Source organism: Rhincodon typus, chromosome 22, assembly GCF_021869965.1.
Source record: "Rhincodon typus isolate 14 chromosome 22, sRhiTyp1.1, whole genome shotgun sequence".
NCBI lineage: Eukaryota > Metazoa > Chordata > Chondrichthyes > Orectolobiformes > Rhincodontidae > Rhincodon > Rhincodon typus.
In genome coordinates, this window is record NC_063353.1 from 19890499 (window position 1) to 19914032 (window position 23534).

Here is a 23534-nt window from a genome sequence, read left to right on the forward strand (position 1 = left end):
GCCTAGACCCTTCATCAGAAAAGGGTCTAGGCCCGAAACGTCAGCCTCTCTGCTCCTATGATGCTGCTTGGCCTGCTGTGTTCATCCAGCCCTGCACCTTGTTGTCTCCGATTCTCCAGCATCTGCAGTTCCTACTATCTCTAGAGCTTATTCCCAGTTTGGCTTCTTGTGCATCAATGACTTCACAATCTTGACCACTTTTTCTGCTTCCCTGTTTGAAGATGGAATCGGGAACTTATCACCTGTTTGGTGTTTGACTTCGGGGAGTCTTCATTCATAAATTGTGCTGCATTGTTAGATAGTAATTCATCAAGATTGTTTGCAATGCCCTGATCACTGCATCTGTTATGGTTTAGTGAGGGCTTGCTACTGCAGTTCATCTGAATAATAGTGAAATAGGACTAAACGTGTTTTCTCTCTACACTTCGGAGGGATTTGGAGGCCCAAATCCAGTCTCCAGTCCTGCCTCAGAGCTGCTGGCTGATCAGATGCTGCCAGCTTATCAGTATTGCGAACGTTACTGAGAGCAGTGGCCACTTCCGATATAACGTTTGACCTGATACCTGAATGGATTGGGAATCTTGCTGGCAGGCTGCATTGAGGAATGTATGGGCAGGGTTTCATGAGATCATAAGAAGAAGGAAACAAGCATAGGTATATTCCTCAGTTGGATACTGAGACTCCAAAAGTGTTCACTCTGTCTGAAGTAGTACGTTACTATGACCTTGGGTTTCTGTGTTCTGTGCAAAGTATGTTCTTGCATCGTCACTTACTGTGTTACTTCCGTCTGATAGAGCTAGAAGCTCTTGACTTAATGCCTTATATTTTGTGAAGAGCTGTCACTTGTTTAGTGAACTGATGCTGTTACATGTTTAAATTCCTGCATCTTGGCAAATAGCACAAATTTGCAGATGCCAATTGTGACTGTGACCATGACCATTACCATTACTAAAACTTGGTGTCGCCAAATTAATGGTGCAACTATTTGATGTAGGAAGTGAAGTGTAAGGCTGACTGCTTTGAGAGAGGCATTTACAGTACAAATTGGCAAGCTTCAGACATGTAATCAATAGCAGTCAAGTCAATCAAGGCATTCCTCACAATCACATGCAGTAATAATTGGTTCCCTACCATTATACTTCGCAGTATATTGTTTAAGCTCTGTTGTCATTCTAAGTTTTTAAAAAAAAAAGGCCGTTGCAGACTCCATGGATACAAGCTTCTATGCTACAAGTTTGTTGATTAAAATAATTATATTAATTCTTCTTGCAAAAGAGCCCATACTACATGTTGTGATAGCAATTTGATTTGGGCATTTCATCTCGCAAGTCTGTGTAGGTGTGGGAGTACCTCTGACCTCATCCTAGGCTTTCTTTGCTGATTGATGACCTGCAATTGCACCTAAACCCAAATCGAGCAGTGCAGTCTGGTGGTGATGATGCTTTTTTGAGTTTCCAACTGGAAGTGATTCATAGTCTTCATGTTTTGTTGTTATTTTATCATGTTTTTCCACAGATATATTAATGACTCAGAGACACATACATGCAGCAGAGGTGTGTCCCATGTCACTGATCTTCTGCCTGATATCTCAGGCCAATGATCAGAAATTCAATGTCTCCATCATGGCAAACATGCAGAATGCCCATTGAGTGACATGTTCTTGATTCTTTTTTCAACATTATGAAAAGGAGAAAAGTAATCAAAGCTTTTCCTTTGCCCAGTCTTTCTTCAACACTGCTGAATGTGTCACTGCAATCAATGTTCTGTCATTTTTAACACCACATATGGGATTGTCTATTTTCTTACTTAATTGTAGTATTACAAACTTGGGTGAAATGCTTTACTTTTTTTAATCATTCGTGGGATGAAAGCATCACCAGTTAGGACTTGGATTTGTTCCTCATCCGTAATTGCCCAAAGGTAGTTAAGAGTCAACCACATTGCAGTGGGTGTGGAGTCACACATACGCCAGATCAGACAAAGTTGGCAGTTGCCTTCCCTAAAGGACATTTTCATTCTATTTTAATATATATGATGTAACAGTGTTAAATTACATTTGAAATAGCTTAATCTAACATTGTTGCTTTTGTGAAATCTATTTACTGTTGGGTTTCTGCTATGTAATTGAGTTACTAAGATGTACTTGATCATTCAAAATAATTTATGCATTTTCTTCATTCAGTTTTCCAATATACTTAAGTTACTCGAATATTAGTCTGGGTATGTGGATTACCCTCATCGGTAATGTAGTTTTTGAAGTTGTTCAAATTTTTAACAAATCCCAGCATGAGAGATCAAGAGGCATAGAATGCCTAATTGCTGTCCTACCACTCCAGCGAACACTAAACATGTAACGAGTTTACATTAGACTAAATTATCACATGTGTGTCCTTTCTGCCTTTCGTTTCTGTCACTCAAGTAACTAACATGGTCAACACTCAACGTTTTATCAATGGTCTGTTGATTTTTTTAGACCATAAGACATCGGAGCAGAAATTAGACCATTCATCTTGTTGAGTCTGCTCCGCCATTCAATCATGGCTGATAAGTTTCTCAACCCCATTCTCCCGCTTTCTCCCCACAACCCTTGATCCCCTTGACAATCAAGAACCTGTCTATGTCTGTATTAAATATACTCAATGACCTAGCCTCCACAGCCTTCTGTGGCAGTGAATTCCATAGATTCACCACTCACTGGCTGAAGACGTTTCGCCTTATCTCCGTTCTAAAAGGTCTTCCCTTTATTCTAAGCCTTTGCCCTTGGGTCCTAGTCTCTCCTACCAATGGAAACATCTTCCCAACATTCACCTTGATCAGGCCATTCAGTTTCTGTAAGTTTCAATTAGATCGCCCCCCCCCCCTCCTTATTCTTCTGAACTTCATCAAGTATAGACCCAGAGTCATCGAACGTTCCTCATATCTTAAGGATTTAATTCCTGGGACCATTCTCGTGAACCTCCTCTGAACTTGGTCCAGGGCCAGTACGTCTTTCCTGAGATATGGGGCCCAAACTGTGCACAATACTCCAAATGTTGCCTGACCAGAGTCTCATAAAGCCTCAGAAGTACATCCCGGCTTTTATGTTCAAGCCCTCTCAAAATAAATGCCAAAGTTGCATTTGCCTTCCTAAGTGCTGACTCAACCTGCAAGTTTACCTTGAGAGAATCTCAGACTAGAATTCCCAAGTCTGTTTGCACTTCAGATTTCTGAATTTTCTCCCCATTTAGAAAATAGTCCATGCTTTTATTCTTCTTACCAAAGTGCATGACCTCACACTTTCCCACATTGTACTCCATCTGCCACTTCTTTGCCCACGCTCCTAACCTGTCCTAATCCTTCTGCACCCTCCCCACCTCCTCAAAACTATCTGTCCCTCTTCCTATCTTTGTATCTTCAAACTTAGCCAGATTGCTCTCAGTTCCTTCATCTAAATCATTAATGTATGAAGTGAAAAGTTATGGTCCCAACACTGACCCTTGCAGAACACCACTTGTCACCAGCTGCCATCCTGAGAAAGATCCTTTTAACCCCACTCTCTGCTTTCTGCCAGAGAGTCAATCCTGTATCCATGCTAGCACCTTGCCTCTAACACCATGGGCCCATATCTTACTCAGCAGCCTCCTGTGTGGCACCTTGTCAAAGGCCACCTTGTAGTCCAGGTTGATAATATCTATTGGTTCTCCTTGGTCTAACCTGCTCAAAGAATTCTAACAGATTTGTCAGGCACGATGTCCCCTTGATGGAGCCATGCTGACTTTGCCCTTTTTTACCATGCACTTCCAAGTATTCAGAAATCTTGTCCGTCACAATGGACTCTCAAATCTTACCCACGACTGAGGATAGGCTAATTGGCCTGTAATTTTCAGTCTTTTGCCTTACTCCCTTTCTAAACAGGGGTGTCACGTTCGCGATTTTCTAGTCCTCTGGGACCCTCCCCGACTCTTGCGATTCCTGAAAGATCACCACTAACACTTCCACTATCTCTTCAGTTATCTCTTTAAGCACTCTGGGGTGTGGTCATTCTGGTCTGATAATTTATACACCTTCAGGCCAGTCAGTTTTACTGGCACCTTTTCCTTGGAGATGGCCACCGTACTGAGCTCTGCCTCCTGACTCTCGAATTTTTGGGATATTACTCATGTCTTCCACTGTGAAGACTGATGCAAAGTAATTATTCAGTTCCTCAGCCATTTCCTTGTTCCCTCACTACTGTCTCTCCAGTGTCATTTTCCAGTGGTTGAATGTCCATTTTTGCCTCTCTTTTGCCTTTATATAACTAAAGAAACCCTTACAGTCCTCCTTTATTTAACTGGCTAACTTACCCACATATCTAATCTTCTCCCTCCTTATTTCTTTTGTTGTTGCCCTCTGTTGGTCTTTACAAGCTTTCCAATCCTTTGGTTTCCCACTGCCTTTCACCACATTATATGCTTTCTCTTTTGCTGTTATGCTATCCCTGACTTCCCTAGTCAGCCATGGTTGCCTTATTGTCCCTGTACCATGCTGCTTTTTCCTAGGGATGAATTTTTGCTGTGTCTCCTGAATTACTCCCAGAAACTCCTGCCATTGCTGTTCCACTGTCTTTGCTGCTCGGCTCCTCTCCCAATCAATTCTGCCCAACTCCTCCGTCATGCTTGTGTAGTTGCCTTTATTCAGCTGTAATACCATTACTTCTGGTTTTATCTTCTTCCTCTCAAATTGCAGAGTAAATTCAATCATATTGTGGTCATTGCCTCCTAAGGCTTCCTTCACCTTAAGCTCCCTTATCAAATCTGCCTCATTGCACAACATTAAATCCAGTATTACCTGTCCCTAGTGGCCTCCATCACAAGCTGCTCCAAAAAGCCATCTTGTAGACATTCCACAAATTCCTTTTCTTGCAATTCACTACCAGTCCACCTGCAGAATGAAATCCCCCATGATCACCGTAACTTTGTCTTTCTTACACACCTTTCCTATCTCCTGGTGTATCTTGCGCCCTAGCTCCTGACTACTATTTGGAGACCTGTACATAATTCAAACTATGCTTTTTTAACCTCTCCGGTTCCTCAACTCTACCCACCCAGATTCTACACTATCTGACCCTACTTCGTTTCTTACTGTTGATTTAATTACATTTCTTACTAATAAGGCAATCCACCCCATCTGCCTATCTTTTCAATAAAATGTATATCCTTGGATATTCCGCTCCCAATCCTGATCCCCTTGCAGCCATGTCTCTGCGGTGCCCACCACGTCATATCTGCCAATTTCAATTTGCGCCACAAACTCATTTACCTTTCTTACACAGTATAAGAAAGGTAAATGAGATGTAACACCTTCAGTTCTGTATTAACCGTCCCTCTTTTCATTGTCACTTGTTTATCCAGTGTGCTTGAAGTTTGATTCCTAATCCTTTCCAAACACTCTGTCCTATTTGTGTCTGTGCTGGAGACTTTAATAATCTCTCCTGAGTTCTCCTTTCCTGTCATTTTTTTTCATATTTTTCCACACAGTGGAATCTACCCCTACAGATGTTAACCTGTTGCTTTCTTCCCAGCTGGAGGAAGTTTTACCCTTCCCTTCACAGCCACTTTCTTGTTTAAAGTCCTGTTTACCAGCTTATTTACACTTTTGGTTATAACATTGGTCCCAGCTCGGTTCAGGTGGAGACCGTCCCAGTGGTACAGATCCCTCCTGTTCCAATAGTGATGCCAGTGCCCCATGAAAAGAAACCCCTCTTTCCCACAACATTCCTTTCGCCACATGTGTACTTCCCTTATTCTCATGCCCCTATGCCAATTTGCACGTGGCTTGGGCAGTAATCCAGAGATTAATCCAGAGACCCTTGAGGACCTGCTCTTTAATTTTGTTCCTAGCTCCTGATAATCCCTGAACAGGTTCTCCTTCCTAGTACTGCCTATGTTGTTTGCTCCAACATGGACCACAACAACTGGATCCTCCCCCTCTCTCTCCAGTATCCTTTCAAGCTAGTCAGACATATCCCTTATCCTGGCACTGGGCAGGCAACACACCATGCGGGCCTGTCAATCCTGCTTAGAAAGGATACGATTGATTCCTTTGACGATAGAATCCCCTACAGCTACCACTTGTCTTTTTGCTCTCCCTTCTTGAATGGCCTCCCGTACCACGGTGCAGTGATCAGTAGGCTCATCCTCCCTGCAGTCCTTTTCCTCATCCACACAGGGAGCAACTACCTCGTACCTGTTGGACAAGGTCAAGAGCTGAGGCTCCTCTGTTCCTGAATGCAAGATCCCTCCACCTGCCTCACTTGCAGTCACCCCCTGCTATCCCTGGCCCCTGGCCACTGACCACATTTGAAGTACTTAATCTACCAAGTGTGACTGCCTACTGAAACACAGCGTCCAGGTACTTCTTCCCCCTCCTGGATGTGCCACAGAACTTGAAGCTAAGATTCCAACTTATCAACTCTGAGCCAAAGTTCCTCGAGCAACCAACACTTACTGTAGATGTGGTCACCACCGTTCGCAATGGGATCAGCCAGCTTCCACATCATACAGCTACAACACATCACCCGTCCAGCCATTTCTACTTAGTTAATTACTTTATTGAGTTCATTACATTTATTGATACTTCTTAGCTGTGTTCTTTTTCAAATTTAGTGCAGATTTCCTACCAGTGAATCAGGTCACAGCCTCCCTGTGACATCACTGCAGCTTTGTCCTCGCAGCTACAATGTGCCCCGAGCTCCGATAGGTTTATACTCACTCTGCTGCTGCTGCTTGTGGCCTTCATACTGGCGTTTTTTTGTTGGTTAGAAGAGGAGGGAGGGAGGGAAACACTGAAGTGGCATTTGGGGTCTAACTGTCCCTTGATAACACTTGTTGAGCACTTGTCTTCACTTGAACTTGGAGGGTGTCTTGTTGAGGTCCTCCTGGTGGTGACTGCGCAGCTGGAAATCTTAGTCCCAATAAGCATCGCTGCTGCCCTCTGCTTTTTAGCACAATTCTATTCTGTTCCTCAGATCTAACTTAGAAAATAATGGCAAATCGATACATTGACTAAGTTGTGAATGTGTACAATGTTACTGTCTTCTCATAATCAGTCAAATTTCAAAGGTTAGTCCAAAACAAGGTGCCTCAGGATGTAGTGTAACCAGAAGTCCATCAATTTATAAGCACTTGCCAACTTTCTCAGAATAAGAAAGAGTGCCAATGTAATGTCCCCGAAGGAGGATAGAGGAGATTGCATAGTAAGGATAATTATCTAAGGAATATTAACATTTGTCCAACTATTTTAGAACATGGATATACATATGCGATCTTTCTGCTTGAATTATCTTGGTGAAGTTGGACTATTGCTTCAGGTTATGGATCAGACTGCTTGCTGCCATTGCACAAAACTGCTTTTCGCTCCAGGTGGGTATAAAATAAAAAATAGGTTGCATAAAAGTTATATTTACCTTTTGCATTCTTTGCTCCCTGAAAAGCCTGATCCATTGTTTTCATTCCCTCGTGTCTTGAAATTTTAAAATATGAGTAGCCCCAACTAATTTCAAGGCAGATCTACAGGTAATTATGACCCTCGGTAATGTTAGATCAGTCATCAATTTTAGTTTGCCTTTGATTTTCGATGGGGGTGGAGATTTGTCATGATGTGTACCGATCTATTCACTTGTGACAGTCTTCAAAATTACTCCAATACTAGTTTTGAATATTTTACTGTGAAATGCAATATTGTAATTAATTTTAAGAGAGTAAATTATAAGCCATCTTCTGAAAATCAGCAGGTGTGTGGCATTCTGACTGAGGCTGTGCTGTTTGGGATCTTGGGGCTGGAAACATTCGCATGGCTTTCGACAGTCTTGATCAGTTATCACTTGTGATAGTGATATTGATAAAGCATCATGCTTCTGTGCCTCACTTCAAAGCACATGGAATGATACTTCCCTCACTTTCAGTGTAACAAACCTTTGCAAAACTGCATTGTCATAAATGCTTTGTAATAAATCCTGAGCTGGTTCAGTTGAACAATCTATGACCTTTGCAACACAAATGTGCTTGATTGTTCTACTTAAATGAAATGAAAACAAAAATGATTTTGAGCTATTTCTGAACAAACTAGAATCATCAGCTTGCATTGAAGGATATTTGCAAATCTCAATAATTGTGTAAAAACGTAGCACTGAAACATGGCATATATCCTCCATATTTGTTCCTGGTTGCAACAAGGAAGTTGCTGCACCAACATAGAAGTTGCAAATATTTGCATGTGATCAACAGGAAAAGTTTTCTTATACACCAAATTTGGAAGTCACGGTTTCAGTTCTTGTTCGACAAAAATCTCTCTTTTAGTAGAATTTAGAAGTTAGCAGCAATGTCTGGTTTCTAAAATAATATAACATTTGCTGGGAGGAAAAATGAAGATGTGGTTGACTTACAATGTAAGTAACCTTTCATACATCCAGTCCCAAAATTACAGAGCTAAATGTATTTTCAAATTAATGAACTTCGGATCTGTTACACTGCTTCAAAGGCTGAACAGATGGCCAGAAGAAAACTTTATCCAGTGCTCATATACTTTGAATCATCTGAACACTTTGACAATGCTCACGAATTTAATAGTCACTTTCCTTTTAAGAGCATTGTCTTGTGACTAATTAATGCATTAAAAACTTACAGTATCTAATGATGATGTGAAGTTGGTAACAGCTTTTGACCTTAACTGGCCAACTCCAGACTTCACTGCACGTGGTTCATAGCACTATCAGCTGCCATGTTGCTCACAAGCTTCAGAACCATGCCCTCATCTTTCTGAAAATTTCAAAGTACAAAATTAAACAGTAACAGGGCACTCCCAAAGTCAGTGTTCATGTATACCAATTCAAAACCCACTCTTTTTCCACACCAGTCAAAATGATGTTTGGATAAGATGACATCTCAAATTCAGAACTCTGCCTCTTCTCGCAATTTTTCTCCCCCAGCTTCATTTCAGTTTGTGCCACACAGGTTCATGAAAATATGGCTCCTGAGTGTCAGTATTATTTTAACAGCTGTGATGAGCAATGTCATTTCTGCTTGCTTAGGACTAATAAAGCATAAGAGTTTAGTTCATAAATTTTGCACGTTGTTACGACACGGAGACAGCCAGCCAAATTAGCCTTTTTACCTCTTCATTAGCGACATGGTAAAATTAACCATCAAAAACCCCTGAATAATCACTCCACTGGTTCTGAACCTGACTTTTAAATAAGAAATCCCAGACTTTGCAAATAATTAGTCTCTTGACACTGGGTTTGTATCTTAAGCCAAACACTTAACTATTTATTAGATACACAATAACTTTAGCAGAGAGAAAACTAAACAATGCGGCAAGCTGATCAATGTCTGTGCTTTGAACCTGAAAAGTTTTTTTTTTAGTCCCCATTCACACAAGGAAAAACAAACACGGTTAACCGATAAGTAAAAGAGCAAAACTGGCCAGATTACTTCAGTGACTTTCATGATGTTATGTTTCACCGGTATAGATGTTGGATTGCTTGACTGTTTCTTTGCTGAAACCTTATCAGGGTTACTTTCTCAGTTTACTCAGCCTTCTACTCTTTGGGATTCTGAAAGCCGATGTATCAGATTAAGCAGGGAGCTTTCACATTCTCAAGCTGTCTAAGCAACGGCACAGAATCATTTCTCAAACTAAGTAAATTTAATTCTGGTTTCCTTCTGATAGACTGAGAGACCCTTCCCAAAACCTCAATTACCATTCAACAACTGCCGTTCTCTTCTCGACTTGCTGGAACCAATTGCCAAGTACTGACCTCATGAAGAACCAACTTCTATCTGTTTAAACACAGTGCTCTTCCCATGGACACTGTTTGTAAGAGCCTTTTTAATTGAGACTGACCTGCAGGTAGCCTCCACGCTTTTCAAACAAAGCTTGTTTTGTGTGTTCTTTTTACCACAATCTGTACCAAAGTCTGCAAGTCATTTTTGAATAAAAATAATGAAAGATCAACGAGGATTCTAAGAAGGTTACCAAATTGTGATCTATAGATAGTTACTTGGAGATAACAGTTCAAGGGACTTCTCTCAGCTGGAGACTGTGCAGTTTATCAATGTCATCTGAACCCTTTGAAATATTACTCTTGGCAATGTGCTCTAATATAGTGGTCTCTATTATGGCTCAGACTGCATTAATAATCATAAAACTGTCAGAGCTCACCATCCGCATTCTTCTGAAACTGGTGCCATCTATAAAGTCTGCATCTGTGTGGGTAAACCCTGATATAAGACATTGTTGTCAGTAATCAGTGTTTCCTGATCGAATGTACTGTTGACGTTCCAGCATACTGCAGTTTTATGATACAAATTGCACTATAGTACCTTTGAAGAAGTTGTGCTTTATTGACGAAATATCTAACAGTATAGTAAATTCATAAGAACAGATGAAAGACATCTCTGGCCCTGAAAATTTGCAATATCAAATTTCTCAGTGATTTTGGTCATTTTTTAGAGTTTGTTTCTGAATCAACTTCTGCCTTAATCCAATAATTTATCCTGCTGTATAAAGTTTAATGAAAACTGAAACAAAATCTGTATGTTTTACTTTGATTTGCTGCCTGAGAGTAGTTCATTGATTGATTATCTACCCTGTTTGATGACTTTGTACCTGAAGGTTCTTTTGACTTGGCACAGATTTAAACAAATTTCAGGCATAGGGAAGTCACCATAATGTCAGAGGTCAGAGACGAGCTCTAACACTTTGTTACAGACTGGAATCCAGACGTTGGTTGTGAAGTTAATAGGATACCTTTTGTTTTGTTTTCTTTCAAAAATTGTAACATGTATTACTAAAGTGCTGAGGTAGACGATCAATGTCAGACACAATTGAATAATAGATATGAATAGTTTGAACTGCTGTTTTATAAAGTGATTTGAGTTTCAGTGGTAGTTTTATTTTTCCAAACATTCACCGACTATGTAATCACCTAAAAATTTGAACTTTGCATGATAAATTCATGGCACCCACCACAGCCAAATAACAGCCTGAAGTGAAATCGGTGTGTTCACAAACATCAAACCATTGGCCATTCACATGCTTGCTCAAAACTCTGAAACTTCACTTTTTTGAATGAACTTCTTATTCCACTAGTCATTCATTCTCCCTTGAAGAAACAGACTTAATAATCTGAGGCAGAAGTTTCACAAAATGCAAATGTATAACCATTTGTAGTGGGTGATAATTACAGCAATAGATTTTGCAACAAAATGTCATAAAATTGTAATTCACATCATTTTTATACTGTGGTGAGTAGAATACCTGCACTGCAGATGTTAGGCAATCAATACCTACAACTCTCCATTGGTTTGCTTAAACTGTTGTGTGGCACAAATAATACCATGTTATTTCTCATTTCTTGAGAAATATAATTTTTTTTTGTGGAGGATCTTTACACAAATTGCTAGTCTCTTATTGTTGGTCCTGAAATTGAGTTAATTTGCAGCTATCGCTGATTTGCAGAGTATTGATGTGGGAACAACTAATTTTGCTGTTCACAGCTGAACCAATCTCTTCACTTGAGTAACTGTAATTAGGAAGATGAGACTCAGGAGCAGGCTGAGGCCCTTTGGTCTGTTTGGCTTGCTCCACTTTTCAATAAGATCATTTTACTACAGGGCAAAAAAAAGTGTCAGTCATCCAGACAATTTAAAGTATCCATTCCAGAAACTGAAAGCATTTGGAATCTCTATATCTTGTATATGTAAAAATCATGTAGTCATTGATAGCCAGAACTATCAATCAAGCAATGTTTTACCTGGGTTTGAGATTTTTTTTTTGAGCTATCGGTCAAGCATGCATCAATAGTTTGAAACTCTATTTTCCATGTAGAGTGATCTGCAGTGCAGCAATTGGTCAGATGCTTTTTTGGAGTGCCGACTTGATGTTGATTGTTGTGAGGAAGTTTGGCATTGAAGACCTGCTGAGGTATTCTATAATCATCTTCATTGTTATGGCCAGTGCAACACACGACCTCCTTGTTTGCGGTTTTATACTGTCATCAAATTTTCATGATGAGCCTCTGTATCTCTGGTGGAAACATTCCAGGTGTTGGGTATGGTGACAAAGCAGCCCCAAGATAGCACACCAATTAGCAGGGTGGAAGAACAGTGGCCTGGTTGAGTTTGGTTTTATTCTTCAGCGTGCTGATTGTAGACGAGATCAAGAAGTCAGGCATAGGCATAACTTGCTTTCTTATGAGCGTGGGTATTTTCATTAACCTTGTGAGTTTGCAGTTTTGAGACTGGTGTCATCATTGGTGATGCCTGGTGTATGTCTTCAGGTAACACATGGGAACGGAGTGTATGCTCTGGGCCTATCATCGTTCACACAGGAGTGTTATCATTTCTGTCCTGTTTCATTCTTCGTAACTCTGGGACATAACTATCTGTTTTAACCCTTTCTCTTTTGTTTGTACCCCGTCTGCTCTCCCTACCACATGCCATGTTCATGCAGATTAATTCAACTATTTTTCCTAAGCTACATTACTTGTTCCAATTACTATCCTATCTAAGATTTATTAAACTTCTATTTTTACTCATTTTTTCCCCTTTTTACCTAGTGTTTCATAGCTTGTGCCTGATGTTGACTGAATCATAACCTTAGTCTTGGACAGTCTTACTTGGAGATGAAGGTTTTTGGCAGCACTCAAATGGGTTAGCCGTAGCCTATGTGCCACTCTTGTTATGGGCAGCTAGGGGAAAATCATCTGCGTATAGAAGCTGTCTAAGTACTGACTTTGATAGAGGCATGCAGTTTGGAGCGATTGAAGAATGTCCTTGAATTGAACTTCATGTTTCTACCTACTGGCAAAACTCTGGTTTCTGCTGTAAACATTGCAGCAAAGAAACAATTGAAGAGTTGGGTAACCATGATGTATTTTAGCCTTGCATTGCTGGTTATTACAGAGGATTAGGATATCTGGCCACAGGCAAAAACATATGCAATAGTGCCGTCATGCACCGGGCACACTGACAAACTTGTTTGGACATCCTAGTTTTGAGAATAAGTGCAGTACAACAGGATGACTGTCCTTTTCAAAAGCCACAGTTAGATCTGTGAATAGCATATATAGTTCCTAAGAAACTGTTCTCGGATGCATCAAGTTATTCAATATTGGGTCTTGATGGCACACGGATATGATGATCTAATGTCACCACGGATAAGTACCTCTCGCCAAAAGAGAGCCTTGGTAGATGACCTACAGTTGTGCTCTCAGTGAGGCACTCCATGCTAACACCACTGACCAACCAAACGTCAGCACTCATTTATGTTGCAGAAAGTGCACAGCTTCAGATTTAACTTTCTTTTTTTTTTGCATGCAATGGTCTTGGCGTCCTTTGTTGGAAGAAGGAAATGTTAAGGTTATGTTTGTCAAGCAGTGCTTACTCCCAAAGTCTGCACAAACATCTGTGAAAGTTTTTGATTTGAAGATGTTTCCTCATTTCAGCTATATTTTTTAAAAAGTGTTTAAAAACACTGACTTTTTGCTGTTTGACCCTCTGTGTTCTAATTGCTGCAGTCATAAGATCATTTTTCATGTGCAGTCAGTATTTAGTGGAAGCTTTGATTGCCATCTGTTCTGTGACAGCATGAGTTTTCAAGTGTTTCAGTATTTTCAAGTGAGAACCAAGTGCCTGGTGTAAATGCAAACTGGTATGCAAAAGCTTTTGACTCGATAATAGTCACTGTAAAATAATTAAAGTTAGGTGCTTTTTAATCATCATTTGTTGAGATTAACACTTAAAATCACTTTTTGACTAATGAAAATGGAATCTCATTTCTTTCAAAGCTACTCCCTTCCTGTTCTCCCTGATTGTTGGCAGTTGATGTACAAACAGGTCTTGACCTGACTTGATCATGCTGAATTTAATGAAGGTTCCATGGGAATTTACTTCTAACTTCTCCACCATTCAGGAAGAAGTGCATATTTTTGGTTTGTTTGTTCTTGGATGCATCGGTCCAATTAAGAATTCGGTGATGTGGGAGGACATTGGCATTTTCATTAGTGTGTCAGACTTTGAATCATTTTGTCTTAAACCCAAGTATATACATTTCCATTCTGCAAGCATCTCATTTGTGTGACTCTAATTGTGTTGTGATGAATTAGGCTGCCTTTATTTTTATTGTAAAATGTAGCTGAAATGGGTAAAGAAGTACAGATTTCCAACTGCATAACTTTGACAAAAAATTGGGTTGTGCAGTTTTTTTGCCTCACTAAATGAAATTGTGGAATTCATGGTCCTTTTCAATGCATGTCTGAATCTGAGTTATTTAGAAAAGAATCTCCAAGATAAATTGTCAAATTTGAAACAAATTTAATTTTTAACATGACTTGTACCAATTGTTTTAAAACATAACTGATTTCAATCTCATTCACAACTGAATGATAGATAGGGATGGTTTATTGTGTTTCATGAGCTTGACTTCTCCTGAAAAATTGCCCTTGAAATCGAATGCTTTGATGTGAATATATTTTAAGAGTCATTTTTTTCCCCCCAGTATTGAAATCACCTTGCCCCTCTTCACATGTATAGTTGAACCTTTGCTTCATAGATTTTTGTTTAAATGTGAATTTTATTTTACCTTTCTGACCACAATTTTCTTAAACAGTGAGCTCTGCATTGTGGGCTGCCTGAGTGCCAGGATCTCACCGTTGAGACTCGACGTCAGTTTTTGGTTTCTAATTAGAATATGCACAGTGAGAATGATCATGAATCAGAAACAGTACATCCAGTCAACTTTCTGTCAGAGCATCGTAATCTCCTGATGATTTACATTTACAACAGTCATGCCAATGCTTTTGTTTGCCTGCTTAGGCTAAATCATTTCAATACACATGATCTTTTAGCTTCTAAGAAGCAGAATAGCATAACATGAAATAAAATTTTAAAAGCAGCTTAAATCAACTGTTGTATTATTGTGATAATGAAATGGTTAAAAACCTGTCATGGAACAAGTCTTGATCAGCAAACAGATCATTGAAATGCAATCAAGTTATGCATTGAAAGTCAGTTAATCACAACATTGCCAGTTCTCCAAAACCATTACTTTTGCATCTAAGTGGCAGTGACATGCAACCAGGTATTAATCGAGGAAAATAGACATTTGCTATGAGCCGGAGCTATAATAAATAACTTCTGTTTTTGCCAAGACTAGCAATGCAGCCCTATAAAATTCCCTATGATATTTGACTTGAGTACCTGAGCTGAGCTCCATCATGAATGATTTAAGTTGTTAAGCGCTGCAAGTGGAAGTACAGTTTGTTTATTACAAGTGTTTTCATGTGCCAAAGAAAATAAATTATCAAACTGGGGAAAGGTAACAGTTTTGTTTTTGAGATGACTGGATTATAAAAGGACTGAGGAGGGTTTGCACCTTAGACAAATTCCTGATATACTGAAAAACTGCAAAAATGGAAAGCTGAAGCGAAGAAGTATGTATAGCCATTTTAGCGCTGTCACAGGGAATCCTTAGGTTGCGAAAAGCATGAAGGAGAACAAAAGTGAATAAAACAGATTTAAAATGCAAGACAATAAAGTGACAAAAATGTGTCGAATGTAGAGGAAAATAAGAAGACAGCTAAGATTTAAATTTGTGAAAATAAGTGCTTTAAGGCTTTATAGTTTACAAGATAAAGGCAGAAAATTCTGGAGAAACTTAGCAGGTCTGGCAGTATCTTTGAAGAGAAATGTTCTGAAGAAGAGTCCTATCAGACATGGACTATTAATTCTGGTTCTCTCTGTAGGTGTTGCTGGGACCTGCAGATTTTATCCAGCATTATCTGTTTTTACTTCCAAATTTCAGCATCAGTATTTAATTTTATCGTAGTGTGCAACATATTGGGGAGACTACTGCCCTTTAAATTTGCATTTTTTTTTTAGTCCCAGCAGTGTATGAGACTGGATGCTATGAAGTGATATAGGATTTATTTTGTGTTGCGTATTCTGGATTTGAAAAGATAGACTATGCAATCTGCTTTCATTTCAATTTTATACATTTTGTTTGCCATCTTCAGTGAGATGATCTCTGCAGGAAACACAAATGCAGATTAGATCACTACTTTGCTCAACATATGCATCCTATCTGCAGGCATAATCCTCATTTTGTGATTTTGGCATTTCAACACACCATCTCTTTATTTCCACTCTGACCCTTCCATTTTTGATCATATCTGCAGTATTCCAACTAATACTTAGTGTCCCTTCAGGTACCCAAAACGCACATTCATTTACAATTGAAGTCAGACAAAAGACAATCAGTTTATGACCAATATTATGGGTGGAAAAAAGATATAGACAGGATAACCAAAATTTTGAAAATCCCAAGTCCAAAGGTAGGTTAAATTGCCTCTCAATATTTTCAATTTATTTTTCACACTGGTGACATGCTGTTATCTGTAGGGTGATGGATTCGACAGTTGTTTAGGTGCACGTAGGTCATCTTGTTAGTGTTCTAGTGTTGCTCGTGTTAAGCTTTCTCTGTCGTCTGTCTCTTTTAAACTCAAAGGGAGAGATGGATGATTTCTCATTGCAGGCACTGGATATTGTTCCACTCTGGCACTTAACAGCTTTTAACACTGCAGCTCAGTTAATCAGAGGGCTCTCCTTAGGCAAAATCTCCTTAATTTTGTGTTGCTCAGTCTTTAAATTCTTTCCCCTCACCATTTCAAAGGGCACCTTCGCTTTGTGCAATTCAGAAGTATGCAGCAATCCATGTTTGCGTTGCAATGATAATTATAGAGTCATGGAGATCTACAGCACAGACCAGTTAGCCTGACATCTGTGGCAGGGAATTTGTTGGAATCCAAATCAAAACCAGCGTAACTGATCACCTTAAACTTTCAGTTAATCAGGGAAAGCCAGCATGGATTCATGAAGGGTAGGTATGCCTGACGAACCTTACAGCTCTTTGAAAAGGTAACACAGGTGGACAGAGGTAAGTCAATGGATGATGTTTATATGGACTTCCAGAAGGCTTTTAATAAAGACCTACAGAAGAGACTGTTAGCTGAGGTGGAAACCCACAGATTCAGGGCGAATTACTGACATACATAACAAATTGGTGAGCAGGAAACAGGAAGTTGGAATAATGGCAAAGTAGTCAAAATGGCAAGATGTGGTTAGTGGAATCCCACAGGCATCTGTGTTGGGTCTTCAGTTATTCACAATATTCATTCTCAACTTGGATAATGCCATAAAAAGTCAAATGCTGAAACACAAAATTGGGTAGCAGTGTAAACAGTGTTGACAACAGCATAAAATTAGACCAGGATACTGAGAGATTAGGTAGATTAGGAGATTAGGGAAAAGTTGTGGTGGATGGATTTTACTGTAAGCAAATATGAAGTTATCCATTTTGGACTGAAAGAGAATAGATCATGGTATGCTTTAGAAGGCAAAAAGTTAAATTCAGTGGATATTAAACAAGACTTGGGGCTCAGGTGAATAGCTCTTTAAAATGCCATGAACAAGTGAAGAAAACAGTCAAGAAGGTTAATGGAATGCTGGCCTTCATATCAATAGGTCTGGAGTTTAAGGATGGAGGTGTTATGCTGCAGTTGTACAAAACCTTAATTAGACCCCACTTAGTATTATGAGCAGTTCGGCACCACATCTTAGGAAGGATGTTCTGGAGGAACTTCAACACACGTTTACATGGATGATACCTGGACTTCAGAGGTTAAATCATGAGGAGAGATTCGACAAATTAGACTTTTGTCCTGTAAGATATGGAAAGTGATCTAATTGAGGTTTTCAGGATATTAACAGGGAAAGACAGGATAAATAAAGATAAATTTTCTTTGGTTGAAGATTCCAGAACCGGGGGCACAGTCTAAGAATTAGATCTAGGCCATTCAGGAGAGATGTTAGAAAACACAGCGTAATGGAGGTTTTAGAATGCTCTTCCTCAAATAGCATTCAATGCTAATTAAATTATTAAATATAAATCTGAGGTAGACAAATTTTTTATCAAGAGATATGGGCCCAATGCAGGCATATGGAGTTAAGCCAGACATCAGCCATAATCTTATTGAATGGCAAAGCCGTCTCAAGATGTTGAATGACCTACTTCTGTTCCGATGTTCCTAAAAGGCCCCTCACTGTTCAGAAACCACTAGCTAACTATCCTAAACCCACTTTCCAGCACTTGGTCCTTGGCTTTGTATGCCTTGGCTTTGCAAATGCACATCTAAATACAACTTCAATGTAATGAGGGTTCTGCCTTCACCAGCCTTACGGGCAATGAGTTCCAGATTCCCACCAATCTCTGGCTGAAAAGGTTTTTCCTCTCATCTCTTCGAAACTTCTGCCCCTTGCTTTAAATCTATGCCCTTTGGTCATTGATCCCTGCATCAATGGGAAAATGTCTTATTGTTACCGTAATCTATGCCCCCCATAATGATACACGTTTCAATCATGTACCTTCACAATCTCCTCTGCTCTAAGGAAAACAACCCTGATCTGTCCAACATTTCTTCAATCTCTGCAGTCCAGGAAACGTCCTGGTAAATCTTCTCAGCTTCTCAACCCTGCAATCGTCAGCAACTCAATTCTGCCTGAGTGACGTTTTAGGATGAATCTTAAAACGTATTCCATTGCAAGAGGCCATTTTACTTGGGTTTGGAGAGTTCTATGCTAATGGATTATTTTAAATGAATGCACATACATTTTGTTGTAACTTTGGATATGAAACCACGCGTATAGCTTTTTAATCTAACGACTGCTGATAATTGAAAGGAAAATGCAAACTTCGGTCAATAAAGGTATCTCATAGAATTCTGAAAAGAAATGAATTAATAGGCCCTTCAACTATGTCCTGCTTATGACAGTTAACATATCTGAACCCTCTTAGCTCCTTATCCCTTCCCTTTTGTTTTATTCAACTTGAACACTTGTTGTGTCTCTTCAGAGGAGGTACCACCAGTACTGTGTTGATCCCATTCGAATTTTAGGTCAAGAAATGTATATACTGTATAGATACAATATTTTCTGTTTTTACTTGATGTGACTCGTACTTTGAAACTTTGTGGGTTCTAAGCTGAGCGAAATAGCTGAAGGATTGTTATGTAAATAGCTTGCATTAAACATTTGTGCAAGTCACTCCTGAAATTTAAGTTGAATTGCATGCTATGTATAACATGGAATTCAGAAGCAGTGAAAAAGAAAGCACACAATTGATGTTTTTTTAAGATTTAGGAGACAAGCTCTAACAAAAAAAGATCCAGGAGAGCTCGAAACATAAGCAATTTATTTGTGGATCATGCTAAAATTTTAAATGTACTGCATTAATACCAACACTTTTTTAAAATTGTGCTCATTAAATAAATTACATCATCCAATTCTGTAATTAACAGAAATAGGATTAAAATGACATATGAAAGCAATAAATGTGTAGTTCTAAAGCTGAAGTTTAGAAGTAGTTCAGTATTTACTGAAGCATATTGGCTCACTTTTTTATCTATTGTTGAGAAATTTATTGCAATTTTTGTCGTTAGATAATGCAATTTTTTTTAAAGCAAGCGCAAACAGATTATTACAAAACCAGCAAAAGGTGCTACGATTTTGTGGAATTTGATCAGGCAAGATACATCCAAGATCAATTTTCTTAGCTGCTAAGCATGGAGTTATTTCTAAATGCCAATTGTATACCCAGTTTTTTGGCATTAGGTACAAGAAAATAGACAGAAGCACAATATAAAGAAAAGAAGAACATTTTCAACCATTTAAATTTGTGTACTACTTTTTTAATGCTTCAATGAAATCCAATGTTAAAAGACAGCGAATAAATATGCAGAAAGGTCACGCAAATTACTTTTAACCAGGGACACATAATTTGATTTGTGTTGCAGTCTGAACCAGATGGATTTTCACATTTCCACTTGTATGTTTGTGCTGCCTTTCTTGTCAAATGGAGAAAAGAAATATTGGAAGAAAAGGACTTTCAGGTAAGAACGCACTTTTTCTTACATAATTAACAGGCTGTGAGATGCATTGAGATTTTTATTGTGGAGTTTTTGATTTGTACTATGCGTTTAGCTGTTGAGTACAAGAATGAAAACTTGAGATTTTCATTATCAATGAGAATTGTCAAAATTAACCACTCATACTGATGGGTTCAAATCATATCATTTAACTGTGGATTTAGTAAAATCTGGAAAGCTACCCTGAAAGCCTTTGAAATAACAGTGATGGAGCTGAGGCGATCTACCTCTTTATTCTGGAAGCTAATTTGATCAACTGCAGGATTTGTTCAGAGGTAATGTTGTTAAGGGAGGATGCTGATGAATGTATTTGCCTCTATCATGACAGGATCTGCCCTTCACAGCCTTTTCCCTCTGTGTAACTTGCTCTGTTGTTCTTGCATTCCACTTTGGCCCTAACTTTTGTCAGCTGTACTTTGCCATTTGTGCTGCAGCAAATTCTTGTGACACAACTAGTTCTTGGCCCTTCAGTGCTTGCAACCCATATCTTCCCCTTGATCTTTGACCCTTTGCATAAGGCTTTTCATATTTGGGAGCACCCACCAAGTATTCATATCCACTGTCACTTAGTCAAGGTGTCTAATTCAAGCCATGGGCTCCTCTAGTCTTCTGAGGAGGATGTGTTGAGTCTCTTCCTGCAGCCTGGCTGTCAGTAATGCAAATACTTCACATTCTGCAGCTCCTGTGAATAACCTGTATTTCCACTGGACATAATTGCCTTTGCTGCAGACATTCTGGTTCCACAAAGAAACTCCCATGTTTTCACCTTTTATTGATATAACAATGACATCCAGGTTTGAGCAAGAGGTCCACGGATGGTCATCGACAGTTCAAATTCTCAACCTTCTAATTTTAACCTAATTAAATGAGCACCTTGAACTGAGATTACTCTAGATTTATTTGAATTTCATTTACTTTAGGTTGCATATCAGTCTCTCTATACAGATGTTTCAGTTTAATGCGCAGGTAAGCCTTTAAATAAACTCTATTGCCACAGGAAGTATCAAATACACTTTCACAACACGTTCACATTGTGATATTGCCTTCTGTATTTCTATTGCTTTTTTTCTCTGGTTTTCTTGCTTTAGACTGTACACAATTTATTCCACATGAAAAATTCATGCCTAGAATAATTGAATAAGCCCCCGCCCTATTCTGTTCGCATTTTGCACACTAACAATGAATTTATTTTATCCATATCATGTTGCTATAGAAATTAATTTGAGAGTTACATATGGTCTTGTAAGTACAACTAAGACTCCTGTGAAAACAGAATGAAGTTTTGCTGACCAGCCACTTGCCTGCCTTCTCTCTACAGCCCAGAGTTTGTAGAGGGAAACTGGCCACACAGTTCCTTGTCCACTACTCGGGTTTGCTTTATCCTGACTGGCTGCCTCTCCAATCATGGATTCTGCCTTTTGGAGGAGCAGCGATAGCCGGAAGGTGTAATGGGTGAAGCAGCTTCTCTCTAATTCTGTTTCTCCTACGTTCGTTGCTCCTCGAATCACAACTGTGCATTATTTATCCACTATCACTGATAATTGCACTTTCAATTGTTCAGCATGGTTAACATTAAGGAGGAGTTGGAGATTAGAAGTAATTATGTACAAGAGCAGCCTTTCTGTCACTTTTTTACTTTTTGCCCTCTTTTGAATTTTGACAAGCAGTTTTGTTTTAGCTTTTGAGGACAAATTCACCTGCTGCTACTGTATATTTAGAGGAGTGCTAATGTGTTAATGTTAACAGTAGTAATGTTTGTGCCTTAAAGATGGGATTTTAAGACAATTTCCAGACCAGTAGCCTACTTTTGGTATTCAGTACATGCATGCAATGGTGATATAAATTGATAATACAAAGACATGTTTTCTAGCACTGCTGCCAATTGCACTAACTACAAATAATGCCTGTAAAATTTTGTTTGTACCATGCCAAAGAGTTGTGTTTTTTTTTATTCAGTGTGCCTGAATTACATGTTTAAGTATTTCTACTCCAGAATCCGTTTCAGCTACAGTGGCTAACTTGCAAATTGGTCCAGTTACATTGAACTGAATATATGAATAGAAAAGTCATACTTGCTGGATTACTTATGCAGCTTGACAACTGCAGTTATGTTCTTTGAGACTTAATAAGAAAACGTGAGAAAGTAATTGCAAAATTAACTTGCTCATTCAAGTGAATAATTTTTGAATTAACAGAATATCTGTTAGATTGTGATAGCTTACCACCTTTGCCTTGTGTTGTCATTACCAAAATTGCAACAGTAACAGCTCTTGAAAGATCACATTAATGGCAATGATTAGAAAAAAGTCTATTTAATATTGGCTTTCAAAATGTTGTGTTAAAACCCATTCCATTTACTGGAATATATAAAGGGGAAAATGAGACCTGTCCCACATCAAAGTAACATGTTGGGTTATAGTTTCCATCTGTTGCTATGAGGTTATATTATGAGCTTGCCTTTCTTCCTGTACTACAGTTATGTTAGTTACTTCGTAATGAAGTATTTATAACTGTACTTCATTTTTTATAGCACAAAAATAACTTTTCTTTGTGGTATCAAAGGTTTCTTAGTAATAAGTCTTCAAGCAATTTTTTGTTTTGTTCAACGTTTTTGTTAAGTCTTATAAGTACAGAAATGAAATTATTTACCAGCTTAATGCTCATGATGAAAAATTAATATGCTGACTCATATTGAATGTAACTCATGCATCTCTAATGCTGTGAAATATTTTATAGTTTTAAAATATTTTTAAATCTATTCACTCTGATCTAAAACCTGGAGAGGAAGATTTTAAATAATTTATCATAAATAGCTTAAAGTTGCACTAATTTCTATTGAGGGACTCTATTCCCAAGATGGGAATAAAGCCGACTTGTAAATAACTTGTTTGCAAAATCTGGCTTGTTTGAGAGCTATTGTTGCTTGGAATTACTAGACAATGTGGGTGCATCCAAAATTACTCATTCCTTTGTACATCCTGCAAAAACAGAACATCATTGTAAGTATTTCAGATTTGTTATAATTTTTGGTATAAACTTGTGCTTCTTCAAATATATGTAGACTGTAACTTTAAACATTTTACCAATAAATGGAAAGTGCCCACTTGTTGCAAAATAGTACTTCAGAGAAGTGCACTCATCCCGAACTGAAAAAATGCACATAACGGGTTAGATTCGTCTGCAATCTGACGACATCTAATGGATCTGGAGCCAAATTTGGCTCAGTTGTCTCAATATATTTTCACATTAAACTGCTAACAGTTCCAGTGTGGGAAGAAAATGTCTAACTAATGAAACTGGAGATATCGTTCTGAGGTTATGTTTAAGAAACAGTTGTCGGCAAAGTGGAAAGACGTTTGCCATGTATTTCATACCTTTAATTCCTTAGGATAATACGTTGAACAAGTATCCAAACATTTTCAATTCACTTAAGCCTGATGAGCACCAAAACTAAAACACAGAAGTTAACATTGTTAATATCCCTCATTGTAAGCATTAAGCAATTTGTCAGCTTGTCTAATAATTGATAAACACT

At 38.6% G+C, this 23534-nt stretch overlaps 1 protein-coding gene across 1 annotated transcript in view; it reads left to right on the forward strand.

Moving 5' to 3' along the window:
- Window positions 1-23534, forward strand: part of LOC109912284 (TBC1 domain family member 22B-like) — a gene marked incomplete at its 5' end in the record, with an annotated part of 170338 nt that overhangs the window by 67835 nt on the left and 78969 nt on the right. The window contains one exon of the mRNA XM_048610591.1: window positions 19868-19963. Coding sequence (XP_048466548.1) covers window positions 19868-19963 — 96 coding nt within the window. The remainder of the gene's footprint in view (window positions 1-19867; window positions 19964-23534) is intronic.